The sequence below is a fragment of the Thamnophis sirtalis genome, unplaced genomic scaffold, assembly GCF_051295495.1.
Source record: "Thamnophis sirtalis isolate CommonGarterSnake01/CBP01778 unplaced genomic scaffold, rThaSir2_p1.2 scaffold_2, whole genome shotgun sequence".
Classification (NCBI taxonomy): Eukaryota; Metazoa; Chordata; class Lepidosauria; order Squamata; family Natricidae; genus Thamnophis; species Thamnophis sirtalis.
In genome coordinates this window covers 138,447,336-138,474,774 of record NW_028261382.1, presented here as the reverse complement: position 1 = coordinate 138,474,774, position 27,439 = coordinate 138,447,336, and the positions used below count along the sequence as shown (strand labels likewise).

The 27,439-nt window shown below is 40.3% G+C and overlaps 1 protein-coding gene across 1 annotated transcript; it reads left to right on the top strand.

Annotated features, from left to right (window-relative positions):
• The first annotated feature begins 2,758 nt into the window (after positions 1 to 2,758).
• UBXN2B (UBX domain protein 2B) lies at positions 2,759 to 27,228 on the top strand. The gene is made up of 9 exons (XM_014075716.2): positions 2,759 to 2,963; positions 4,003 to 4,106; positions 4,648 to 4,698; positions 5,335 to 5,491; positions 7,082 to 7,168; positions 8,609 to 8,718; positions 22,406 to 22,543; positions 24,851 to 25,012; positions 25,144 to 27,228. Exons 1-9 carry the CDS (start codon positions 2,838 to 2,840, stop codon positions 25,304 to 25,306), a joined length of 1,098 nt encoding a protein of 365 aa, XP_013931191.2. The 5' UTR covers positions 2,759 to 2,837; the 3' UTR covers positions 25,307 to 27,228.
• The last annotated feature ends 211 nt before the right edge of the window (positions 27,229 to 27,439 follow it).

Genomic DNA, 27,439 nt, shown 5'->3' with positions numbered 1-27,439 from the left:
TAAAAATATGATAGCAAAATTACTTCTGAAGACAATATGCATAGATATTCTGCTTACTGGATTAGGGAAAGTAATTTGGCAGAATTCCATTTCCTGCACAGAACTACAGGTAAAAAATCAATAAAACTTTACAAGATGTTGACAAGGGAACTGTAAAATGTGAGTCAACAAGACAGTCTTTGCCGTGATATAGCAGTCAACCCCAAATGCTACCCCTTACACGAAATAGAGCCAATTGTGTGAATCAGATGCTTTAAAGCTTTTTGTTTGTAATTAGCTTCAAAATTAAGCATTGAGAAAGGCAGTAGTAAATATATCCAAAATAAATAGTCTTTTTTTCTTCTAAAAGGAGAGAAGGGGGTGAAATGTGTCATGTAGTTTGGCTGAAAGCAGGCTTCAAAAAACTACTGTATATTACTTCAACTTCTCTACTCATTTGCAATCCAACGATATAGCTGGCACCCCACTCCACTCATTTCCAATGTGACTGAAATTCCTGTTTCCCACCATCTTCTATTTCTTCCCAGGAGCTTTTAAGTTTTGACTCTTAAGGCTGTTTCTCCTTAAGGCTGTGGACGTAAGGGTTCTGGACCTGCAAGGTACCAGCTGATTCACCACACATTCACATCGCCCCATTCAGCCATAATGCTCTGTGTCTTTGAGGGTATCTTCCTTTGGCTGCAAAATTGAGCAGAGCTTCATCCTTCTGATTTATTGAGGATCCAATTGGGATATGAACCTTATGTGAGATTGATATTCTCTATTGGTAATCTCTATCCTCTAACTCACAACAGTGATTTCTTTACATTTGTTGGATAATATTGCTGCCACAACCATTGTTATGGGGGCAACTGCAGATGTAAAATCAGGAATTGCTCTAGTAGTGAAGGATTTGCACCCTCCCATTCTGCTCACTATTCTAGCAGTGGTAGAAATTGCTGTTCCCATTTTTATGGGCTTTTGTTTCAGAAGAATACAAAAGGACCAATCAGACCTCTAATTAGACACACCAACTCAGCATAGGATATAATTAATTAATTAATTAATTAATTAATTAATTAATTAAATAGTTTTGTATGCCGCCCACTCTCGGAAGACTCAGGGCGGCTTACAATAAAAAGGGAGGGGGAATATAAAAAATAAAAAAACAATTTAAAATAGCAACAACATTCATAACTTATAATGGGGCTGGATAATTCAACAGCCCCAGGCCTGCTGGAACAGCCAGGTCTTGGTCGCTTTACGGAAGGCCGGAAGGGTAGTAAGGGTCTGGATCTCAACGGGGAGATTGTTCCAGAGGGCCGGAGCTGCTACAGAGAAGGCTCTCCCCCGGGGAGTCGCCAGCCAACATTGACCGGCAGATGGAATCCGGAGGAGGCCTAGTCTGTGCGATCTAATAGGTCTCTGGGAGGTAATTGGCAGGAGGCGGTCTCTCAGATAGCCAGGTCCGATGCCATGTAGGGCTTTAAAAGTAACGACTAGCACCTTGAAGCGTGTCCGGAGACCAATGGGAAGCCAGTGCAGCTCGCAGAGGATAGGTGTAACGTGGGTGTACCTAGGTGCACCCACAATCGCTCGCGCGACTGCACTAACTGATGTCAAACTCAACTAATGATCCTTCCTGGAATTCTTTTATTAGAAACCTGATCACCAAGCATGCTCATAGCCTTATGAACCATTGCATGCAGTCCATTGTCCTTCTCTATCTCTGCAGTCTGCTGCTTTTAATAGCAACACTCCGGGGCAGGACTACTGGCAATGTGAGAAGTGTTGAATCTCATCCAAACTGTTTAGATGATTGGCAGAGAATTACTAAGGTAGCAGAAATGGGGATGTGCTGCAGATAAAATTATGATGTATACACAGCACTACCCCATCTTACCAGTTCCTTACCAGCTTCCTCCATGCTCACCTATTTAGATAGGAGCAAGGTCTCTATTTCGGTAAATTTCCTTTATCTTGGATTTATACATACTGCAACAAGCCATAATATGGTTTGGTTTGGTTTGCACTTACTGAATTGTGTAAATCCAGCCAGCATAAAACAAGATTTATCTATGCTCAGCCAATTGAGGTTAATTTAAATGATTGAGCAAAGCATTATCTGCAAGCCCATCTTTTTGATGGAACTTTGAATACATGGCAGTAGAGCATGTGAAAAAGATAATTATATTGGGATTCTTACTTCCCCTCACCCCATGTATATATGCCCACTCTTACTTTCTACATACATAATTTCTGGATAATTACTTATGTTGAATTAAGACACGTTAGCCCCATGGCCATATATTCAGTGATCTACGGAGCAGCACAAAAATGGAAGTAGTAAGGAAATGGAAATGATGATACACTATATTGCCAAAAGTATTCGCTCACCCATCCACATAATCAGAAGCAGTTGTGAGCCAATACGTTTGGCAATACAGTGTATTTACTCCTAGATTGAGGGTGTACACACTTTTGCCGCTTTAGCTGCTCTTCATTGCTAAAGGTCGTTTTTACTGGGAGGGTGTATTAAAAGAATCTACCAAGTATCAACATGGGAGCAAACTATTTCAAATTTAGGCGGAGAAGTAATTGTTTATTTAACTAGAAGGAAGCATTATACTAGACCTCCCCAAATAATCGTTAGACCCAGAGAAAGAGGAACCCACATAACATGCGCACGCGCAAGCCACGCAGAAGATGGGGCGAGGCCGGGCGTGCGAAGTGGCCCTCCTTTAAGACCTCGTTGCCACGGCAACCCTTGCTGCCGGAAGAATTCCTCAAGGATTCCACCCATCTCCTAGAGTATCTCTGTAGTACGGGCTCCCAGGAGCCGTTCCTTTCCTGCCAAGATGGCGGACGACGGGAAACGGCAGGACGAGGCGGAGGAAGCAGGAGAAACAGGCGAGCCGAGTGGCGTTGGGCGGCAGAAAGGACCCCGTTCAAGCGGACGGCCTCCCACCGTTCGGGATCTGCAGGTAGAAGACTGGGGAGAGATGCTGAAGGTCGGGAGCCTATAAGCAGAGGCTTGGCAGTGTTGGCTCTCCCCTTCCCTGTGACACTCGCTCCGCTTCAGAAAGTGAAGCGGCGATTTCCTGATCAAGGGAAAGTGGAGTGATCCTTATCTGAGAGAATAAATTGACAGCTGCCTGTTTTGAGTAGATGCCTTTGGTTTTATTTAATGGATCTGAGGACCATAGATCAGATCAATAGCATGTTTTCTTTTCCTTTTATTGCCAGAAGATTTTTCTTTGAAAGAGTGAGAAAGATCCATCATATGATCAGCAATAGTAATAGCACTAACCTAATCCACATATACATTGTACATATGGGTCTTTATTTCTTCCGCATACTTAAAATCTTCCACATAGATCTTGCAGAAAGGAGATGTGTCAAAATATTAGAGAAATGTATGTACGTGTTTTAATATTGGTGAAATTGAATTCCATAATTGTAAATCATGGCATCTATAATATATTAAGATAGATAGACAGACAGACAGACAGACACACTATATTTGCTATCATCAATTTTTTCTTCTTATATGAGCTGTAGCATATACCCTATGTTGAGTTTAGGATAATCTTAGCTATAATATCAAATTTCATTCATTGTAGACATTGAAACTTTTGACAGGTGGAAAGTATATCCCCCCCCCCCCAATTTTTGTAAATGAATTCCCAGGAGTTCAAACTAGCATTCTCAATGTCGAAGAACCAATAGTTCAGCGAAGTTCCAGAAAGTCAACAGCTACCTACTGTGAGCTTGTTCTATTCACTGCCTTTAATCTTACTTTGCCGTTTTAGACTAGTAATAAATGTAATAACATCAGTATTAAGAAGTATTCACTTGGCAAATATTGTTCTTCAATCATGAGATTTTAATGAAAAAATAACTGTCAGTGTTTGACTACTTATCTATACTGTTCCTTGCCACCCAGCCCTGCATTTGAAAATAGCTCATATTATTTCATTTCTTGGATCAATAGACACTGATTAATTCATATATTCCGTGTAGTTGGCATTGGCTGGATTATATGAAGATGAAATTAAAAGACAACCACCTCATTCAGACAAACCAACAACTAGAGTTGCCACTCACCCCCGATTACCAGTGCAAAGGTACAAAAAATGTTCATTGTAGATATTGGAAGATAGAATAGTTTGAAATGATTGTGATAGTTTCTATAAACATACATGTGAGAAATATTAATATTCAGCAAGCATTTTAATGAATCATTGATATTGAAATATATTTAATATTGTGAGTATAAATTGTGCTTATTTATATGGGAGTAAATTCTATTAAACATGTGACAACTTATTTTTAAGCAAACAATTGTATTTCATTTAGGAAATCATTTGACTACCATAGAGCTTTACTTTAACCCTGCTAAAATTAATGAAACTACGATTCTACTATCAATTTTCTATAGACTGATGAATTTAGTCATATATTTAAGTTCTATATCTCAAATTAGTTTAATTTAAAACTAATTTACTAACTTTTTTGTATTTATAATTTATAATAAATTAAAATTTATAATTTTAGACAGCATAGGAAAGTGGGTTTTGTTTTGATTTTTTTGTAATACAATGGAATAAAAGATTGATGGTACCATTAACAAATAATATTATGAATAAATTTTCTTGTTTCTTCTAGAAATTTGAGAAAACCAGAAAGAAGTATGAGTGATGACATGGATAACCAAAGGTACCAAAAAATAAAACATTTGATTTATTATATTTATTTTATTTTCATTTATTTATATCCTACCTTTATTATTTTTATAAAGAACTCAAGATGGCGAATATACCTAATACTCCTTCCTACAGTGATGTTCTTCTTGTCTGGAATATCAAAGTCCTTACAGGTGGTCTGTGTGCGCATAGGTGACATAGTCGTTAGAATGCAATACTGCAGTCTAAATCGCTGCTCACTCCAGGAGTTGGATTCTGAGCAGCTCAAGGATAACTAAGCCTTTCATCCTTCCGAGTGGGTAAAATGTGGACCCAGATTGCTGGGGGCAATATGCTGACTCTGTAAACTGCTTAGAGAGAGCTGTAAAGCAGTATGAAGCGATATCTAAGTCTAAGTGCAATTGGTATAGCAATTTTGTCTTTTCCCAGGATTGTGCAACTGTGCTCTACGACTGCCATATGATCCCTGAAAAAGTTGTGTTTGGTTTAAAGAGTTGCAGATGCTACTTATGCATACTCCTTGCTTTTAAGTGTTTTAACTGCTTTTATGTGGAAATCTTTTTCTGGATTTTATGTGGATTTTATGTTGGAAAGATGAATTTCTGTTTAAAAGCTTTGACTTTAATTGTTTTTTTTTTTAAAAAAAAAGATTTTACTCAGGCGATACAGAATACAGAATTGTTGAGTCATCTGGCAATATGTCCTCCAGTAAAATAGTTGATGAACTTTTCAAAGAAGCAAGAGAACATGGGGCAGTTCCTTTGGATGAAGTATCAAGAGCTTCAGGGGACTGCAATAAAGCTAAAGTGTGTATATACATTTTTCTAGAACATTTATTTTAATGCAAAAATATTTGTGTTGAGATTTGATTCATCTTAAAATCATGCTTAAATTGTACTCAAAAAGCTATGAATGTTGGTAAATTCTAATTCAACTGCCTGATTAGGGCAGGAGTCTTCACACCACCCCAGACAAATCATTGTCAGAACTTTGTTTGAAAGATCCATGGATCTTTCCATGTGGTACATGCTGTACCACTACCTAGTAGTTCTTACAGTCAGCAAATTTCTCCTTATTTTGTATTTGGATCTTTCTCTATAAAGCTTTCATCCGTTGAGTCTTATCCTATACTTAGACACTAGGGAGAATAAATCGATACTTTTTCCTGGTAACAGCCCTTGCTGTTATGTCATTTGTTAGCCTTCTCTTTTGTTGGCAAACAAGCCTAGTTCTTTTAAATGGTCTTCAGAGGATTTAGCCTCACTATCTTTGTTACTCTTTTCTGCATTCCTTGCATTTTTTCAGTTTTCTAATATTGTGGCAAGCAAACTGGGCATAGTAAAAATAATCCTCAACTCATAACCATTTGTTTAACAATGATTTGAAATTATGACAACCTCAGAAAGGTGCTATATTACCCATAAAACACTTCTGGCCATTGCAGAACATTGTACCATCACCCCCTGATTGCATGCTTGCAATCTGGGTGTTTAAACTTATGACAAGCAGCCAAATGTCCTGCAGTAATGTGATTGCCATTTGCAATTTTCTTGGCTGGCTTCCCCAGAAAATTAATGTAGAAGCCAACAGTGGAGGTTGCAAGCGGCTGAGAGGAACAGTTCTTTTCCATGCCCAAAGGGAAGCTGAACTTGCCAGGCAGTTCTTTCACTTTGTCTATGTAACAACTCGAGAACAACCCAGTGATTGCAACTGGGAATGCTGGTCTTTTGGTCTTTGAACAAAGCAAAAACATGGGTATCTCACTGAACTACCACTTAGTTCAACGACGGAGATGCTTGTCCCGGTTGTAATTGTAGGTTGAGGACTATCTATGTACTAGATGCAATCTAACCAATGAAGCATTTTAAATTATTCATTCTTACTAGTAGTTTCTAGAAGCAGATTGACAACTAGAGTCTCAGTTTATCAGTGAAACCACCACTTATTTGTAACGAGTGTGCAAACTATATTTTCAGATGTTGTTTTAATTACAAACTGTTTGATATGATATATGGATTCGGTCTACATTTATTGCATGAACTCCACATAATCTAATTTCTTTGGGGAAAACATGGCATTGTTCTATCCCGAATTATAAGCTATCAAATGCAATAGTCACTGGCCACAAAATATAGTTCTGGATATGTTTATCATTTAATAATGATAAGATGAATTCATTTGATTTTGATTTTTTCTAGTTGTGTTTGTAGCAACAAAAGAAAAGTGTTTCTAATTTACAGATTGACTTAATAGACTGTTTTCTTCCATTTCTAACAGTACCCAGCATATTTTTAAAAACTGTAGTTAATAATAATGAACTCATTCATAAATAGTGTATAAGTTGTTAAAAGTAAGTAGTCTTACCTATAATGCAGATCTTTATTTTAAATATTTAGTCATTTTCTGGTGGTGGATACAGACTGGGAGACTCTGCTCGGAAGCATTCTGAATATGTACATGGAGAAAATCAGTATGGGCAAGACGTAAGTAAAAGTATGATAAATAAAATTCTCTATTAAAAGAGAATCAATATGATTCTTCCAAAGTAGATTTCACTTTAAGTTGCATATAAGTACCAAAATGTAAACTCTGTGGTTACTACTAAATATCTTTCTAATTTGGTTAACTGTATTTGTGCTTCTGTATTCTATACTAGAGATATGCACACTTAAACATGAAAATGTGATACTCATAAAAAGAAAGCACAGAAAAATGTATTCTTCTAAATACATTATGTTGTGGGTTACCTGACTAATGTTTTAAGTTAGAATCTTAGTTTTAGGTTGATACTTAAGATGTTCATTCTTCCCATCTCTCTCTGCCTGATCAAGAAGATCAGAAGATCAAGTAGAAAGGCCTTTTACTTTGTTTGTCATGCGAGAGGTAGTCCCTTTTCCGGATGCCTTTGGTTGAATTGAGAATATGGCTTTGTTCTGAATAAATATTGTTTTGTTAGAAAAGTGCTGTTTTAATAGTGACAATATTTTAATAAATTTAATAAATTGAATAGCTTATTTATGTTTTACTGATTTGATTTCTTACAACAAAGGAACAAATACTTTATGGTCTACCCCAGGGATGTCAAGCTTGCAATGACACATTGTCGTCATGTGACATATTGCAACTTTTCCCCCCTTCACTAAACCAGGAGTTTGCGTCGTCATTGCATGATGCATCTGGCCTGCAGCCTGCAAGTTTGACACCCCTGGTCTACACTTATATTTAGTATATCTGAAGAATGGATATGTCAATATAGAGGCCTACTGTGCTGTATTAGCAAGTTCTGCTCTAGGCTCTTCAGCACTAATTAATGGTTCCTATGTACAGCATGAATTCATATGTGATCGTTACAATGCACTAAAGTTTGATTCAGTTTCCTACCTGACCTAGTTATGTTAAATGCCAGGATTAGCAGAAGGCAATAGTATGATTCATCATAGAGGACTGTGGGCCATGAGTCTTTCTACATGAAGAGAATCTCTTGTGCAGGATAAAGTAGAAGCTATCATTCCTAATATTCTTGGATGCAGAATATTTGTCAAACTACTACTTTTTCCAATTGGATAAGAAGTATCTTGAAAAAACTATCCACAGCTATCTAGTTAGGAAATAGATGATGCATTAAAAAGCAGAAGGGTGGCTAACATCATAAGGGAGGACTTTTTACTATAAATATTGTGCTCTAGTTTGGCAAGCTGCACCTTCTGCATTTCTGTATACTGCAACTTCTGCATTTGTAGCTATTTATTTCCCAATAGTTAGAAAGATTCAGAACTGGAATTATTGTATAGTTTTAAAAGATTCAGATGGTCATTTTAAATTAAGTGCTATACTACTGAGAAACAGGCCAATATGTATTGGTAGAAACAATCTATGTCTTCAAAAATCATAATTTATAAATCATTATTATGATTTATCAATAGGTTGAGATCTTGCTTAAATTGTGGAGGAATGGCTTCAGCTTAGATGATGGAGAGCTGAGATCCTACACAGATCCAGTGAATGCTCAGTTTCTTGAATCTGTTAAAAGAGGGTAGGTTTATAATATTAGTGAGTACAATAATACATTGGTATACATTTTCATTGCCTTGATATTTTTGTAGATTTTCTATTCATTAAGTAGGATATCATGCTAGATTTGCCAATGAATCTGAGATACAGTACATGATCTGTCACAAGAAAGTCAGATGAAATTCTGAGAGTAAAATGTTTTTTGCCGAATTAAAAGTATTTTCTTAAAAAATCCACATGTGTTAAATGATGTTGGGAGGAAAATGTCAAAAACTACCATAGGGTCCCATTTAAATTAAATTAATTTTTATTGTTACATAGATGGTTTTATTTTCCATTTTCATTTTCTTACAGTCACACATATACTGTACAGAACCGGGGCCATATAACATTAAACAATAAACACAGCCATTCCTCTTGTCAATAATACCCCCCAAAATAGAAACCCAATGTACCTCTTCGACCCTCCATACACCCTTTCTTTCATCCCCCTCCAACTTTCCGTCTTCCCACCATCATTCCCCTCTACCCTACTTCCCCTCCCCCTCTACCACGCCTCTCTCCCAATACACTCCCTCCCTTCCTTCTCATCCTCCCTCCAATCCTCTCTCCCACCCTCTCTACCCCTCTTTTTCTTTCCCTCTACTTCTCCCTTCGGTGTATTTCTACTATCTATTAATATATTCAGCTTGTCCTATTTTTACACTGGAATTAAAGAGCAACAGTATACAAGTGCAATCGTGTTACTTTAGTATCTAGCACATACTATATATCCCCCCTCCCCCCTCCCCCCTAAGACCCCACCTCCCTTTCCCCCCCCCCCCGACGTCCCAGAGCCCGTACACGGTGTAGCTTTTTAACAAACACAGTCTAAAATATATTAAGGCAAAGGAAATTTAAAAAAAAGAAAGTCAATAACATCTCTGCGTTGAACTCAGCACAAACTTTAAGCAGTTTAAATTATTCCTAATCTTAAGCATAGGCTATCTGGAATTTCTTAGTCCCGTATTTGTTTTGTGTATAGTCAATCTATTTTTTCCAGTCTCGTGTATATCTCTCATTTGAGTGGTCTTTAAGATATGCCGATATTTTAGCCATCTTGGCTAGGTTTGTAACTTTCAATGTCCATTCTTGAGTTGTAGGCAAGTCTTCCTTCTTCCAGTATTGCGCCACCAACAGTCTTGCTGCCGTTATTAGGTGCAGAACCAAGTTGGTCTCTACCGCTGTAAAGTCAGTACATATACCTAGTAAAAATAACTGAGGAGTAAATTTTATCCTTCTTTTAAAGATATTTTGCATGATCCACCAGATTTTTATCCAACATGCCTTAACCTTTTGACAAGTCCACCATATATGAAAATATGTAGCATCGAGAGAACCACATCTCCAACATTTAGGCTGTACATTCGGATACATAGAAGCCAGCTTTTTAGGATCTAAATGCCATCTATAAAACATCTTATAAAAATTTTCTCTCAGGTTTTGTGCTTGTGTAAATTTCACATTTCTTACCCATATTCTTTCCCACGTGTCCAACATTATTGGTTCTTCAATATTCTGAGCCCACTTTATCATACAATCTTTAACCAATTCTGTTTCCGAATCCATCTGTATTAGTACATTATATATCCTCTTTATATGCATTAAGCTTTGATCTCTTATTTGTTTAAACAAATTATCCTCAATTTGGATAAAACCAGTTTTTTGGTCTATTTTCCACCTGGCCTGTAATTGGCCATACTGGAACCATGTTTGAACTACCTTCTCCTCTTTCAATACCTCTAAAGATTTTAGTTGTAGAACCCCCCTTTCCAAAGTGAGAAGTTGTCTGTAAGTGGTTCTATCGTGTTTTTGTTCTATATTCATATTTTCAATTGCATGTCTAGGAATTGCCCACATGGGTAACTTATCATTTAGTTTATGTTGATATTTTTTCCAGACCCGCAATAAAGCATTTCTTAAGATATGACTTTTAAAGTTCTTATCCAATTTTTTGTTGAATAAAAAGTAAGCATGCCAACCATATACCAGATCATGTCCCTCGATATTCAGTATTCTATCATTAGTTAAATGGGTCCAATCACTAATTGCGGATAGCGCCACTGCATCATAATATAATTTTAGGTTAGGTAATTTCAAGCCTCCTCTCTCGCGTACATCTTGCATTATTTTCATCTTTACCCTCGGTTTCTTTCCAGCCCATACAAATTTGTTGATACCCTTCTGCCATTCTAAAAGATTCGCATCTTTTTTAAGTATAGGTAGCATTTGAAAAAGAAATAAAATTTGGTAAAATGTTCATTTTCACTGCCGCTATCCTACCCAGCAAAGATAAGTGCAATTTCTCCCATTTTTTCATCTCTATCTGTATACTCCGCCAAAGTGTTTCATAATTATGCTTATATAGTTTCCCATTTGAGGCTAAAATATTGACCCCAAGATATTTGACTTTTTTAACTACCTCACATCCTAGCATCCCTCCTAGTTCTTCCTTTTGTTTAGTATTCATATTTATAGCTAATATTTTGGTTTTTCCTAAATTTATTTTAAAACCAGACACTTGACCATATTGATTAATCGTGTTCATTAAAACCATACTAGATTCCTGCAGTTGTTCCAATATTATGACCAAATCATCCGCAAAAGCACGGACTCTGTATTCTTGCTGCCTAATCTTGATCCCTTTTAGACCATCCAAGCCCCGTATTTTATTCAATAATACTTCCAAAGTTATAATGAACAATAGTGGGGACAAAGGACAGCCGTGTCTTGTACCTTTTCCAATTTGAAAAGAGTCTGTTAAACTTCCGTTGACTATGATTTGAGCTGTTTGCTGTTGGTATATTGCTGTAATTGACCGTAAAAAGCTATCTCCTATCTGCATTTTTTGCAATATCTTCAACAGAAATTGCCAATTAACTCGATCAAAGGCCTTCTCAGCATCCAGAAATATGAACGCAGCAGGGATTTGGTTGTTGTTTCCCAAATATTCTAATGCATTAATGATTAGTCTAACATTACTCTTCATCTGTCTCCCCTGTATAAAACTTGTTTGGTCGGTATGTATCAATTGTTGAATAACCACCATTAACCTATTTGCTAGTATTTTAGTAAAAATTTTATAATCTACATTAAGTAATGAGATAGGTCTATAATTTTTTGGTTGGGTAATATCTTGATCTTCTTTGGGTATCAACGATATAAACGCTGTCTTCCAAGATGGGGGCACTTTACCTTCCGTTTGAATTTTATTAAATAGTTCTCTAAGAGGTTCTACCATTTCTAACTGTAAGTTTTTATAGTAAACCGCTGTCAAGCCATCTGTGCCTGGCGCTTTCCCTAACTTTAGTTGTTTGATTACCTGCAAGATTTCCCCTGAGGTTATTGGTTGGTTCAACTTTTGCCTGTACTCTTCTCTAACTAGGGGTATTTTCTCTTTATCTAAGTATTTGTCTATGTCTAAACCCTTAATTTTGTCCCCTTTATACAATTGTGTAAAGAATTCCCGGAATGCCTTTTGAATCTCCTCCTGTTGAAACACCTCCTTCCCTCTATAAATCAATCTGGTTACATTTCGAGTTTTCGTTTTTTTCCTAATCTGATAAGCTAACCATCTGCCCGGTTTATTTGCGTTACAAAAAATATTGTGTAAAATTAACTAAATTAATTTTTAGTTGTTGCTTATTTTTGTATATTTAAGGGATACATAAAGTGTTCCTGATTCTATTTTCCCCCACAACAACTACCCCGTGAGGTCAATTGCACTGAGAGAAGATGACGGCCCAAAGTCCTCTATCCTATTCTCATGCTTAAGAGTGAACTATAACTTACAGTTTCTCAGTTTCCAGTTCAGCATCTTAAGCATTACATCAAGATATTTTTGCCACATGCTTTAGGAAAACTGGAAAAAAAAATTAAGAGAGCTTCCAGATAGAGGAAGAATTTGCCCTTTGCAAAAAGAAACTTAAATCACTAAATAAAAAAACTAAGATAGATGCAAGAGATGTTGTCAAAACAGCTTGATTTGAAAAATGTCTTCTATAAAAACTTTCTGTTTACCTACCTAAAAAATTAAATAAAAAGCTAGTGCTGTAATCTTAATTAATTGATTTATCTCTATTCTTAAGAGAATCAGGCAAGTTTCTGGGAAGAAAGGGATTTCATTTCTGGAGCACCAATCCACTAATGTCAAGTGGACTGTTCTAATTAATATGAATGTTCAAAGAGATGGATGAACTGGGAAATAATAAATATGTAAGAAAGAAAAAGTTATTTGCAACCAATTAGTACTCCTTTGATTTCCAAAGCAAATAATAATTATAATAATGATTTAGTAATAATGATGATTACTAAAGAATTATGTTTCCTAGATTTGACCTGTGCAAATCATGCTTGTGTGATTTACAAAAATGTATTGATTTACAAATATTTCAAAAATATGTTTTTTATTTCAAAGAGCAGTTAGAGATAGAATAGCACATTAAATTCTCCTGTGTGCTGCTCGGGGAATCCAATCATGGGTTAATTTTGTCCTTTAGCCTGGAGACTGAGTATGTAAATTTAGACCATGCCTCCTCTGACTGGACCAATCCAGTTTTCTTTACTCAGTCCAGCCTAACGAGACGTCTTTCAATTCTCTCTCTGACTAATTGACAAACTTCTCATGATTTCTTTGGATTTAGCAGTATTAGTTCTCTTCTGTGGATTTCTATCTGATTGGGGTGGAGGCGGCAGTCTTTGCCAGCCCAATTCCTCACCGTTGCTGCCTTCCCGCGTTAAGGGATTGGAAACTCGGCAGCTTGGAGCGCCGGACGATCAAGCCGGCTTTCGGAAGCGGCTTTGCTGCTTGCCCTCTGATTCACTTCGGCGCGTTTGGGTTGGTGAGCCGCCCAGCACCGGATGGAGCCCGCCTGTGGGCGCGGTCGATTCCTGGGCTGTTGCCTGATCAGGCTGCCCCCCCTCCTTCTCGTTCGGTCGCCGGAGCGGCTGCCCGGTGGGCTGCGTGGCTCAGCAGTTGAGTCTCCCCGCCGTTAGCGATTCAAATTTCGCGCCCTTGCTGCCGGTCGCCATTTTGGAGGGCGATTTCGCGCATGCGTGGAGACGCCCGAAGGAGGTGGGGCGAGCTATTTCGCGCGTTGGAGTCTGCGCAGTTCCGGCGATCCTCCCCTTTCCCTCACTTGAGGCTGCTGACTCAGAGAGGAGGTCGCTTTGTCTAAGCCTCTGCTTCCACGTGGCGACTTGGCGGTGGTGCGCAATTTGGATCTCTTTGTTTCAGTGATTGAGCTCTTTCAAATATCTCATATCATGGCTGATCAATCAGTAGCTAAAGGTACTGTAGAGCCAGTTTCAGAGCCCCGTTCCCCTGGTGAGTGGGGGGGCTAGCCCTAGGCCCGGCAGGGCTGCCACCAGGGCCTCCAGTAGTAGGCCTTGAGCCTCATCCACTGCCCGGGATAAGTCGCATAAGCGCAAAGACAAGGCCAAGGTTCCACCAAAGGCTTCTGGGGCTCCCATTTGTCCACCCCTGATTCTGGTGCCACAAAGTGTCTCTCCGGTGCGTGTACATGAGCAGGGTTGGTCTCCTGATATTCAGCTGCCCCAGGCTCCACTCCCTGAGGAAGGGGTTTTGGGGCCTCGCTCCCCCCCCAATTATTTCAGAGGCTAGTGGGGCTTCCCTTTGTTCGCCCCCGCGTGCTGGGCCTTCTGCCACATTCACGCCCACAGCTGCAGGCCTCAGGCCTATGGAGGGCCAGGATTTAGGCCTCCCTACTGATTTATACCTCATGATATCCGAGGCTATTTCTAAGGGAGTGGATGCAGAGTTACTGCGTAGGGCCCAGGCTCCTAGGCCCATTGCGGCCCACTCGGGCCTAGTTCCCCAGGTAGTGCAAGGGGATTCCTCCCTTCTGCAAACACATCCTCCTTCGCCTCTAACCTCAGTATTTAGTGAGGAATCAGCTTTAGTGGAGGAAGGTGAACTTATTGATAGGGAATTTTCCGATGATGAAGGCCTACCTAGAGACCAGCCTACTGCCCCCGGGTTATTCTGGCATGCTCTGTTCAAATCTTTACTGTATAAGGCCAAGACCACCACCCACATGGGGGAGGCAGCTTCTAAAGAGAGTACAGCTGTGGGTTTGGGTGCCACCGAGCGCCTCTTCGCTGAACAGGTGGCCTTGCAGGATGTTATTCCATCTCCCAAGCTCTTTCTTGATTTGATTCAAAAGCAGTGGGATCAACCGACTGCGGTTAACCCCCCCGGTAATGGGGATAGGAAGCTATATATGTCTACTCCAGAATTGGAGGGTCTCCTTCAGTTCCCCACCGTAGATGCCCCTATTGCTGCTCTTGCCTCGCCAGCATTAATTCCTTCGGAAATTTCAGAGGGCTTGAAGGCTGAGGATCGCAAGGCCGAGACGGTCATTCGCAAGACCCATCAGGTTGCGGCCTGGGCTTTACACTCGGCCACTGCGGCTTCCTTCTTTAATAGGACTTCCTTGGTTTGGCTTAAGCAGTTACAGAGTAGGCTTGCCCCGGAGGAAATGCGCCTTCATCAGGATATCACCAAACTGATGGCGGCATTGGAGTTTTCAGCAGATGCCACCCTTAGTGCAGCAAAGTTTGCTTCCCGGGCTGTAGTCTCTAATGTGGCATCTCGGCGTTTGCTATGGCTTCGCCATTGGCAGGCTGATGTCAAGTCCAAGTGGCGCCTCGCGTCTACGCCCTTCAAGGGCGGGGCCTTGTTTGGTTCAGTTCTGGATCCCATCCTCATTGAGACAAGGGATAAGCGCAAGGTCCTCCCTTCTACCAATGGTCGTACCAGCAGGAGGCAGCAGCCTTATAATAGGCGACAGCCCTTTCAGGCTGGGGACTCGGGATTCGCCCCTGCTCCCTATGTTCCCAACTACACCAGGGTTTTTTCCCAGATGCAGGATCGCGGCCAGGACCATGCCGGAACCAGGAATAGGGGTCGCCAACAGAATCAGGCGCAATCCCAGAATAGAGGCCCTTCCGTGGAGCAGGCAACCGGTCATTTCAGAGGTACCGGTGAGTCGCAGGGGATAGGACCCATAGGGGGGGCGTCTCCTGGCCTTCGCTCATCAGTGGGCGGAGATCACGTCCGACGCCTGGGCCCTTCAGGTCGTGAGACTGGGCCTCACTTTAGAATTTCTCTCCATCCCCCCGAGAAGGTTCATCAGGTGCCCCGTACCCAGGTGCCCGACAAAGCGGCACCTCATGGACGCTGAGATACACCATCTTCTCACCATCAGGGCCATAGAACAAGTGCCCAAGGGGCAGGAAGGCCTAGGGTTCTATTCCATCTTGTTCCTAGTACCAAAGAACTCCGGGGGATGGAGGGCTATCCTAGATTTGAAACGGCTTAATCATTACATCAAATACCAAAAATTCAAAATGCAATCTCTCAAGAGCATATTAGCCTCCATCCGCCAAGGCAACATGATGACATCAGTCGATATCAAGGAAGCGTACCTCCATGTGCCCATACATCCGGCGCATCAGAAGTTTCTGCGGTTTCAATTCAACAGCCGCCATTTTCAATATCAGGCCTTGCCTTTTGGCCTATCCTCGGCTCTGCGCACGTTCACCAAGTTCCTGGCCGTGGTGGCAGCCTCCCTTCGCTCGATTCCAATACGCATCAACTGTTATTTAGCCGACATATTGGTGCTGTCGCCATCTCGAGACCAGGCCCTGCGGGATCTGCAAGTCACGATGGACTCATTGCGCAGTCATGGTTTTGTCCTCAACCTACCCAAAAGCCATTTGCGTCCCACCACGTCCCTACTTCACCTAGGGACCATCATCAACTCCGTGACGTGTGAAGTTTCCCTGTCTCCGGAGAGACGGCAGAGCATACAACACCTCGCGCATCAAGTCCTGTCCCAGAGACTGTTACCGCTCGCAACGCTGTCCAAACTGCTGGGGAAGATGATCTCCTGCATCAACGTGGTTCCCTGGGCCAGGTTCCATGCTCCAGTGGTTTCTCCTACCCTTCCAGAGAGCGCACACCAGTCATTCTCAGATCAAGGTGCAGCTTCCGAGCAAACCCCTCAGGGTGGATGTCCTCCAGACTTCTCCAGGGATGCCCCTTCAAGGAGCCGGAAGGCATCCAGGTCACGACGGATGCCAGCCTGTTTGGATGGGGAGCCCATGCCCTGGACAGAGTGGCTCAAGGGCGCTGGTCGGACCAGGAATTGACGAACAGCATAAATTGGCTAGAGCTACGCGCCATCCGCCTAGTCCTTCTAGAGTTTCGGAACATTGTGACACACAACCACCTGTTGGTCTTGACCGACAATGTGGCCTCCAAGGCTCACATCAACCATCAGGGGAGCACCCATTCCAGGGCCCTGATGCTGGAGGCGGAGAAGTTGCACCATTGGGCGGAGTCCAGACTCTTGTGGATTCGGGCGGAACACATCTCAGGCGTGGCCAACACGCAGGCGGATTGGCTGAGCAGAGCCACTGTGTATCTAGGGGAGTGGCAACTCCACCCCATTCTCTTCCAGGAGCTCTCTCGCCGGTTCGGTCGACCCGAGGTGGACCTGTTTGCACATCCGCACAATGCACAACTGCCATGTTTTTACACCAGGTACCAGGCTCCCGGAGGGGAGAGGGTGGATGCTCTGCGCAGTCCATGGCCGGCCGGCCTTCTCTACGCCTTTCCCCCTCTTCCGATCCTTCCATCGGTCATTCAGAAGATCTTGACAGAGCAGGCGGAAGTGCTGCTAGTCGCTCCGATGTGGTCCAGACGGCCCTGGTATGCAGACCTCGTCCATCTGTCAGTTTCACGTCCCTGGAGGATTCCGGACGATCAGATTCAGCTCAACCAGGGAGTTCTCGTCCACCCGAACCCCCAGTTGCTACAGTTAGCCGTGTGGCACGTGAGCGGGCTATTTTAACGGCCCTTCATTATTCCAGCGATGTTATTGACCGTCGTCCATCCACTACTCGTATTTACGAGGCCACATGGCAGGCTTTCTGTCGGTGGTGCCGCCGCACCGGGGTCGACCCCAGGCCTCGTTGCCCCAGTTTTGGACTTTTTGCAATCCGGTCTCAACAAAGGTCTGGCGCCAAACACACTCCGTCGGCAGGTCACAGCCTTGTCCACGGTGATTGGAGGAGGTCAAGGTCACTCCTTGTCTCAGCACTCGTGGGTCAGAACCTTTTTGAAGGGTGCTTCTAACTTACGACCGCCGACGGTGCACCGTTATCCCACATGGGACTTGACCTTAGTTCTCAGAGCTCTCACATCTGCCCCCTTTGAGCCCATCCACTCCATCAGTCTCCGGTTGCTGACGCTCAAGACTGTGTTTCTGGTGGTCATTACATCGGCCAGATGAGTGTCGGAGTTGGCGGATCTTTGCATCTTCCACCCGAACAGAGTGGTGCTTCGTTTGGACCCGACCTTCCTTCCTAAGATCAACTCATTATTCCACAGGGCTCAGGAACTCGTCCTGCCGGACTTTTGTCCGCATCCCTCCCATCCTCAGGAACGCCAGTGGCACCATCTGGATGTTCGTAGGACTCTCCGACGTTATGTGAAGCGCACGGCATCGTTCAGGAGGTCGGAGGCACTGTTCGTTTCCTTCCAGCCTTCGTCCATGGGCAGAAAGTGTCTTCCGACACCATCGGCCGATCGTTGAAGGCGTGTATTGCGTTGGCGTACGACAGTCACTCGCGGCCGGTTCCCAGATGTATTACTCCTCATTCTACCAGGAGTGCGGCCACTATAGTGGCCTCGGCTACGCAAGCGTCAGTGGAAGAAATATGTAGGGCGGCCACCTGGGCATTGCCCTCACCATTTATTCGACACTACAAGATCGGCTGAGGCCTCCTTTGGGCGGAGAGTGTTGCAAAGGGTCTTTTCTTCTGTGGAGGAGCCTGACCAGCCTAGCTCCCGCCCTGGGAATTAATTGCTTTGGCACATCCCATGATTGGATTCCCCGAGCAGCACACAGGAGAATGACCGTTGTCTTACCTGAACGGTCCTTCTATGGGTGCTGCGAGGGGAATCCAAACCCGCCCGCAGCTTTGGCTGGTCAGGGCTCCACCTTGATTGTGACTCTGTGACTAACCTTTCACCTTTTTTCCTGACTGGACTTTCCGAACGTGACTTAGTACCTGTATTGCCTACGGCATGATTGACATTGACATACTTCTTTGGCGGACTTCGTGCGAAACTGAATCGGTCCAGTCAGAGGAGGCGTGGTCTAAATTTACATACTCAGTCTCCAGGCTAAAGGACAAAGTTAACCCATGATTGGATTCCCCTCGCAGCACCCATAGAAGGACCATTCAGGTAAGACAACGGTCACTCCAAACTATGTTCAGCAGAAAATATTGGAATTGTAATTAAGCATATCTGCTGACACTAGCAAAAGGCATATAAAAAAAAGATTGCTCTCTCAAATCCTCCAGATCTTTTGCTTGTTCTTTCCAGTTTAATGGCACATTGGAAATAAATTATGTAAATAAATTATGTAAAACCTTTGTCAGAAAACAGAATCCACATATTGGGTGTAGTGAGCTAAGCAAACAACAGAAAGACTGACTTCTAAAATAGGCTGGATCTAGCAAAGAATTGAAGAAGAAAACATTCCAGAAAAAAAATCCAAATGCCCTATGGGAGATAAAGGAAGGCAGCTTGGAATGCTACAACGCTTACTTCTTAAACATCCCTTCCCCCAGGCCAGAACTGCTATGAAGGTGGAAAGCATTCCAGAACTCCTGCTCTATCAGGTTTCCATAGACTGTCATGTCCTTCTCAATGCACCTCAGTGGTGGGATTCAAATAATTTAACAACTGGTTCTCTGCCCTAATGACCAGCTGCGTAGGCGTGGGTTGGTGGCCATGTGACTGGGTGGCCGTGGCCAACTCAACATCACTCACGTCGATGGGCGCTTCTCCTTAGCTGTTACAATGTAATAAGGGTTAACTGGAGAGGCAGATTCTGTAAGCAGAGCAATAAAGATGAAGCTAGAAACAACACCAGAATGTTTCCTTCCTGGCTTCCTTACAGGATTAGCCCTGTAAAGTGGAAAAAAGATAAAATGAGATTTCTTCCAACAACCGGTTCTCCAAACTGCTTAGGAAGTTATCAACTGGTTCTTGCGAAGAGGTGCGAACTGGCTGAATCCCACCACTGGTGCACCTAGTCCCAGATACACAAACACATAGAACATAAAACGAGAATAGAAGCTTACTTAAACAAAAATGCAAAAGACATCCTGATCATATCTCAGAAAGAAAAAAATACACACATCAATAAACATACAGAAACAATGAATGGAGGGAGTGGAAATACATATTCCAGATGCATCTATGCACACACAGACACATAGATACACCCATATAGAGGCAACTATCTATGGAGAAAAGTGCGAAATAGGCTATTAGATACAGCATGTTGGAAGATTAGAACTATATGGATACAACAGGATAGAGAAGAAAAAAGGTATTTCCTATGGGTCTCATGGTTAAAGATGTTAGAAAGAATTCCAGACAATGTGCTCTCCATGCTTTCCCTATCGTATGGTATAACTTCATGCATTTTGAAAGTGTATTATTGATAATTTTACTACGGTCTATTGGTCCTTCGTAGAATGCAGCTTTTCCTTTGGTGCTTCTGAGACTTATTTGTAGATTTTTGTAATGATGCTGAGGCAAGATAGTAATTTCTGATGGGTACCAAAGTTTAGGTAGATATATATTGCATTTAATGACAGTCAAAGGTGATGGTAGTAAAAGGGGAGGAGAGACCTCTGGTGCCATTGAAGCTGCTGCTGGATATTAAAGATTTTGCCAGAAGTAGTGGTGGAAACATAAACCATTGAAGCTCCAGAACAGTTGGCAAGAAGCAGCCTTGTGGGAAATAGACTCCTAGAATAGCGTGATAGTAATCAAAGTCAGTATGGAAACCATAAGTGACACCGGAGATGGAGATGACTAACTCGATAGGGAGACCAATTGCTTGGTGGCTCCAATCACCAAGTGCTGCCAAACAGCTGTTGAATTGCACTATGTGTGTGGCTGGAGGAGCTGCTAGGCAATGGGATATTGGATGCTGGTGATGGTAAGTGCTTGCTCAGCGGTTAGTGCTTTTGTAACAGCAGCAGTGGCATCTAATTGCACATTGGTGGTGTACTGACCTGGGTACAGTTGGCTCAATATGCTGAAGGATCAAGGTAGCCCTTAGCATGTGGGAATGGGATGATGGCCAAGTTGAGTGCTGGTCTGTTTCCTATGGTTTCTGCAGATATGCTTAATCCACTGTGCTGGGCAACCATGATTTCTCTTCATGTATTATCAGGATCTCAAAGAAGTAGACTGCTCTAACTGTTCAGAGGACCTCAGAAATATAATTTTAACATCTGAATGAGATCACTTTGTGAGGATGGGTGAACTCATCCATAAGCATGATGATGATGCCCAGATCTATATCTCAATCGATCATGGATGCTGAGATTTTATCTCAGTGCCTGGATGCTGTGGGGGTCTGGACCAGGAAAAATAGGCTTAGAATCAACTCTTAAACAATAGCTGTAGATTTTGGGGTCATCTGCCCACGGCAGATCTTGGGATCTTGCTAGACTCATTGCTTATGCTCAAATAACAAGTAGCAGTTATGCCTTAGAGGGCCTTTTCATAAATCCATGTTGTGCATTAATTATGCCATTTTCTGAATCAGAAAACCATACCTTTGCTGACACAGCCTTAGTACAACTCCCCTGGATCACTCCAATACGTTTTACTTGTGGCTGCTCTTGAAGACCAGTTGGAAGCTATAGGGATCTAACATGCAGTAGTGAGAGTAGTTATAGGTATACATTAATATACATGTAACCCTGTTACTTTGCACAAGTTAGACTTATTTATTTGTCAAAAACTCAACGTTCATCCTTTATTTTGGTCATTTAATTTTTATTGTACAAATGATACACATTAATGCACAACCTTTAACATTTATGTGAAAAACATGGAAATGGAATTGTCTTTTTAAAATAAATCTATATAGAGTTTGATTTTATATAGTTTTATTAGAATACATGTTTTATAAAGTTTTTCTTGGTTTTGCACTTGAATTTTTCTTTATAAAGTTAAAACATTATTCTTTTTCTATCTTTATCAACCTTTTTTAGGTTCGTCCCTTATTTTTATTTTTTCAAAAAGAAATGGTAACTTTAAATCAGGGGTGTCAAACTCAATTTCATTGAGGGCTGCGTCAGGATTATGTTTGACCTCAGGGGGCCATATGTGCATGGCCAGGGTTGGAGTAGCCAGTTTGACGTTGCTCATGTCAAGGGGCACCTATGGTGGCCTGGGTGGGGCTGGGGGGGAATCCTCCTGCAGCCCTCTGCCAGAGAAAACGGAGCCCTGGAGGGCCACGCACTGCCCTCCTGAGTTCTGTTTTTTGGGCAGAGGCACCATGGGCTGGTCCTTTGCTATTTCCAGGGTGGGCCAGATCTAAGCACCCCGTAGGCCAGATCCGGCCCTTGGCCCTTGAGTTTGACACCCCTGCTTTAAATATATACAAGGCTATAGAGAACAGTGTATCTGTTAAGTAGCTTTTTAAATATAATGTTAAAGATATGGTTGGGCAAAAAACAAATCACTTAACATTTTACTGTTCAGCTTAGTTATAGGTTTCCTCGTAAAATAAACCATTGTTGTTCTTTTTTCTGCTATTAAGAGAGATTCCTGATGAAATTCAACGACTAGTGCATGGAGGTCAAGTTAATTTAGATATGGAAGACCATCAAGAACAGGAATATGTAAGACCTAGGCTGAAGTTCAAAGCTTTCAGTGGAGAAGGTCAGAAACTTGGAAGGTTAGTTTCTTTTTTTTTAAAAGTCATGTAAAAAGAAATTATACTGAACTGTTATTAATTACAGTTGAAAGTGGGAGTTTAGAGCAACCAGTTCTACATGGGACAAACATGTCAATTAAAAACAAGGATCTACTAATACTGGCTGGCAGTCAAACCTCAAGATTCCAAATCCTTAATCTCTACCGACACCAAAAACAAACAGCACCAGTTTGATTGGAGCAACACAAAAATCATCAGCCATGCTACCACCCAGCATGCTTGTAGTTCATTGAAACCTGGCTCCATAAGCAATTCCATCAACAGACACATTGACCTATAACTAGCCTACAAACTCCTTGGAATCCAAATCAACCACACAGCCAACCAGAGACAGCACCGACCCTCAACCAAGGCATGCAACCCCCACCACCATCACTTTACCTTCCAATGACCCTGACCTGATGTACAAAACCCATTACAAGAATCACAGCTGAACCATCACAATACCCTCATTTGATACACCCACACACAAAGTCCTTATAAATAGAAGAACACTGACATCCTCTAAACTCCACTGAAGGTGTTACTAGCCTGGTAATGAAATGTTTATAAATCAGCCCACAAGCTCAGAAAACAAACCTTCATCCTCATCCTACACCCAAGCTACAGATATTTGCCACTATTACAAAGCAGTTTAGAGTATTGTGGTCTGGGATTTCTAGGAGTTGCAGTACTGATACATTTAAAGGTGCTGCATTGGGGAAGATTATGTATGTATGTATGTTGCTTTTTGCATTTTTTCCCATACCTTCAAACGAGTCTTCACACCCACTAATTGCCTGGACAATTCACTGCCATTTTCTTGGCAAGATTTTTTTGGAAGTGGTTTGCCAATTACCTGTTACATAAGGCTGGGAGATAGAAAATGGTCCAAGCTGCCATCATGCTAAGGCAGTCTTCCAGTTTCTAGGCTGAATGTTAATGTTTACTTAAATTATTCAATATGGAACAAATAATAGCAAATACTTGTCTCAAAAGTATTAAAATAAAAACAGTAGCTAAATATAGTTCATTAAATAGTTAAGGCCATGAAACAATCACATTTTTTACACATATTTTATTAGAATTTCCAGACACGTCAAACCAATTAGTTGAATGTTTATAAACAAACGGATGAGAACTAAATATTCAATCAAGGCGATTCTGCTCAAGAGTTTTTCCCAGAAGAGTAAATCTGCTTGCAATATGTGTTTGCAATCTGCAAAATATTTTTACTCCTGCAAAAGTCATGTTCTTTAAATTAAGTATGCAAGAGTACAAATTTTATTCATAACAGTTCAATAGTTTACATCAGGAATAAGCAACGTAATGCCCTCCAAATTTTCTTGATTTCAAATTTATCAGACAAAATGATTGTGGTAATTTGGAAAGAGCTTTAATGCAAAGCAACTGAGAAGTATTAGGTTACCTATGTCTGGACTATATAATTAGTTTTGTTAAAATATATGCGATACTTACGTTGAAGGAAATTACTTAAAATTTTATTTGCATAAAATGCAGAGGTTCCTATTTGCAACTAAGTGCCATTGGTGAATCTCTTCCTGATAAATGTTCAATTACTCTTTTAGCTGTCTTTCAGTTATTACATATATCTATTTATTCTTTTTCACGCCAGCAGAATGTTGGAAAGGGATCCTGGACTTGGTCTGAAGCTAAGCACAAAGAGACAAAATTTAGTATCAGGAAAGGTCACCTAAAGAAAGATTAAGTTTGAAAATAATATGATTGGAATGCTTCTGGCTGCTTCATTCTTGCAGGTAGCCCTCTATGCAGGTAGCCCTCAACTTACAACCATAATGCAGTCTGCCAGTTATGGTTGTAAGTTGTGATGATCATAAAGTGGATCATCACATGACCATTAAGAGCTTTTTTCAGTTTTCATCAAGTGAACTTTGTAGTTGTTTAGCAAACTTACTTAGAGCATTTTTATCAGAATATGGAAATAAACACCATATTCAGCAAAAACATCATAAATCACCTTCATGTGCCCATGGAAGAAAGTAAACAGGCATATATGCAGGCTATTGAGTTCCCACAACATGGTCATGTGACTGAGAGTGGGGTGGCCATCAGAACTGTGGAACCAAGTTGTAAGTACCTTTGGGAGTGTCTGTCATAACTTTGAATGTTCGCTAAGTGACTGTAGGTCGAGGACTACCTATATGCTTCTGATAACATGACCAGGAACAAAGATGCTAATAAGAGATTGCAAAGAATTCCAGAATCATGCCCTGTATCTTTTCTGTACCTTGTTTTATTTTCTTTTAGCCTTACTCCTGAGATTGTTAGCACACCTTCATCTCCAGAAGAAGAAAACAAACCTTTTCTTGATGCCACTGTTCCAATAGATGCCACTGTACCAACAACTAAGATCCAGATTCGTCTAGCTGATGGAAGTCGTTTAATACAAAGATTTAATCAAACACATAGGTAAGCACTGTAGGATCTTGGAATTGAACAGACGATCTCCAAAATTCCTTCCAATCTTCCATTGTGTAGTACAGTAGCATAAAATTCTGCTGAACCAACAACTAAATTATAAATTTTATTCATGCCAACAGGATTACAGATATACGAAATTTTATTGTCCAGTCTCGACCTTTGTTTGCCACAACTGACTTTGTTCTTCTGACTACATTTCCACATAAAGAACTTACAGATGAAAGCCTGACTTTACAAGAATCAGATATATTGAATACCGTGATATTACAACAGCTGAAATAAATTTTAAGCCTATCAGTGCAAGGCAGATTCTGGGAATAGATAATGTTGCATCAAATAAATGAAGAAAAGACCAAAATAATTCCAACATTTTCCAGTGAAATATAGCAATTGACTTTTAAACCTGTTCAGTCTTCCAGTAACAATTTATTCAAATTGCAGGTCAAAAAGATTTGTTAAACAAATGTTGAATTTGTATTCTTTTTAGTTCAACTTTTTTGAATTCAAGTACTTTATGGAAGAGGGGGAATGGAAATAAAAAGAAACATTGATAGAAAATGTTTAGGAATGTACATTTGATATTTATAGGAATACAGTGAGAGGGGTTGTGCGTGTTTATAGCATGGGATTCATTTTCTGTAAAACTTGAACTATAGAAGAATTTTTCACTGTAGCAGCAATTGAGAACTTCAGTTTCTTAGTCCCATTTGTCACTTATAAATATTTTGTTCATAGGATGATGTCTTTCACTTAGCTAACATGATTTTAACTCAATCTACGAGTTATTTTCTTCGCTGTCATTCCCTTTTAATATGTTATTACTAACCGTACTTTCAAGTGCCAGATTGCAGAACAGGTGCAAAGTATTTTTTACTTTTATTCTGTAAACTGGTGTCCTGTTACCAAATGTGAACTCTTAACTTTTATGACTAAATAGAGAAATATAATAAAATAATTTATATGATTTATAAAGTCTGGTTTAAGAGGGAAATAGTGTGCTGTGTTGTATTAAATAGGTAATTGAGAACCAATTAATAAAGTCACTTTGCAGTATCACTTCTACACTTGGATTTGAATAACAGTGACTCCTTAATATGTACCTTTCAACAACATGTATGTTTGTTTTGAGTATGCAGATTAACTTCTGCAACTGGAAATTATTAGAGGTGTGATCATTGAGCTTTGGATATTACAAAGCATTTCTACTCCAGGTTAATTTGAATGGCTAGTTGATTTTCCAAGCTATTTTCCAAAAACACAAATTATGATTTTGCAAACTTCATAAATCCAAATTAAAGATTTTAGTGGCATGTTAAATTTAACTTGTTTTTCTGGTTATGCTCTGAAGTAAATAATAAAGAAGAAAATGTGCAACATAGGATGTATTCATCTTGGAATTTTAACCACAGGTAAAGAACATTGGATTAGGATTCCACTTGTAGTATTTTAAAGCATAGCATCTATAGATATATGGAAAAGTATAGAAATAGAACCATTAAAAAAGTAGTAATAACAAATTCTTGGTTAACAAAGCACAGCAAAATTTATCAACACAAGATTCTACATACAAATTCAACTGTTCCCAAAAAGCACTTAACTATAATTAACTGTCTGAAATTTAAGATGATGTGATAATACATCACACTGTATTTAACTGTATTGCACTTGTATATTTTAATCACAATATATTCATTTATGAAGAGACAGTTTATAATATTATATCAATAATTATTTGACCAGAATAGTTTTGTTTAAAGTAACAAGTGTTATCAAATGTTAAGGATTTTTAGTGGCAGCTTTTCAGAAAGCCGCCTTGCACTACACAGCTCATTCCTCAGCCAAGATATTTTTTCCTCCCTTTTAATCTAGATTTATGAAAATATATTCAAAGATGTAAGCATCTTTGTAGTATTTTTTTTCTTCAATTTTGTGCCCAGGAATCCAAGCCTATCAAGAAGGGAAGTTTTATTTAAGTATAAGATATAATGCTTAAGTGTAAATTTTAAGTAGGGTTAACTCCGGATTTCTACAACTCTTTTTGTAACTGGTACAGACTACTTTAGTTTTCAAAGACATAAAAAAAAATTAAAAGTGAAAAGATGTTGAAATGAAAGCAAGATTTTGAAAGTAGAATATGTGCATAATTAAACTAAAAACAAATTACCATTATGTTGTAATTAATAAAGAACATGTTTAAATTACAATATTTCTGTATATTTTTCGTATTTATTAATTTGAAAAACAAATGGTTCAATCTGCTCCTGCCTTAAATTTGAGGGTCAAAGTTCATAAGACAATTAGAACTTTTAACTGATTTTGAAGAAAATGCATAATAAATTGCCAAATTTCAAATGTTCAACTGACTTGCAGTAAATATGAAAAGCAAGAAGAAAATGCTATAATAGAAAGTCCTGT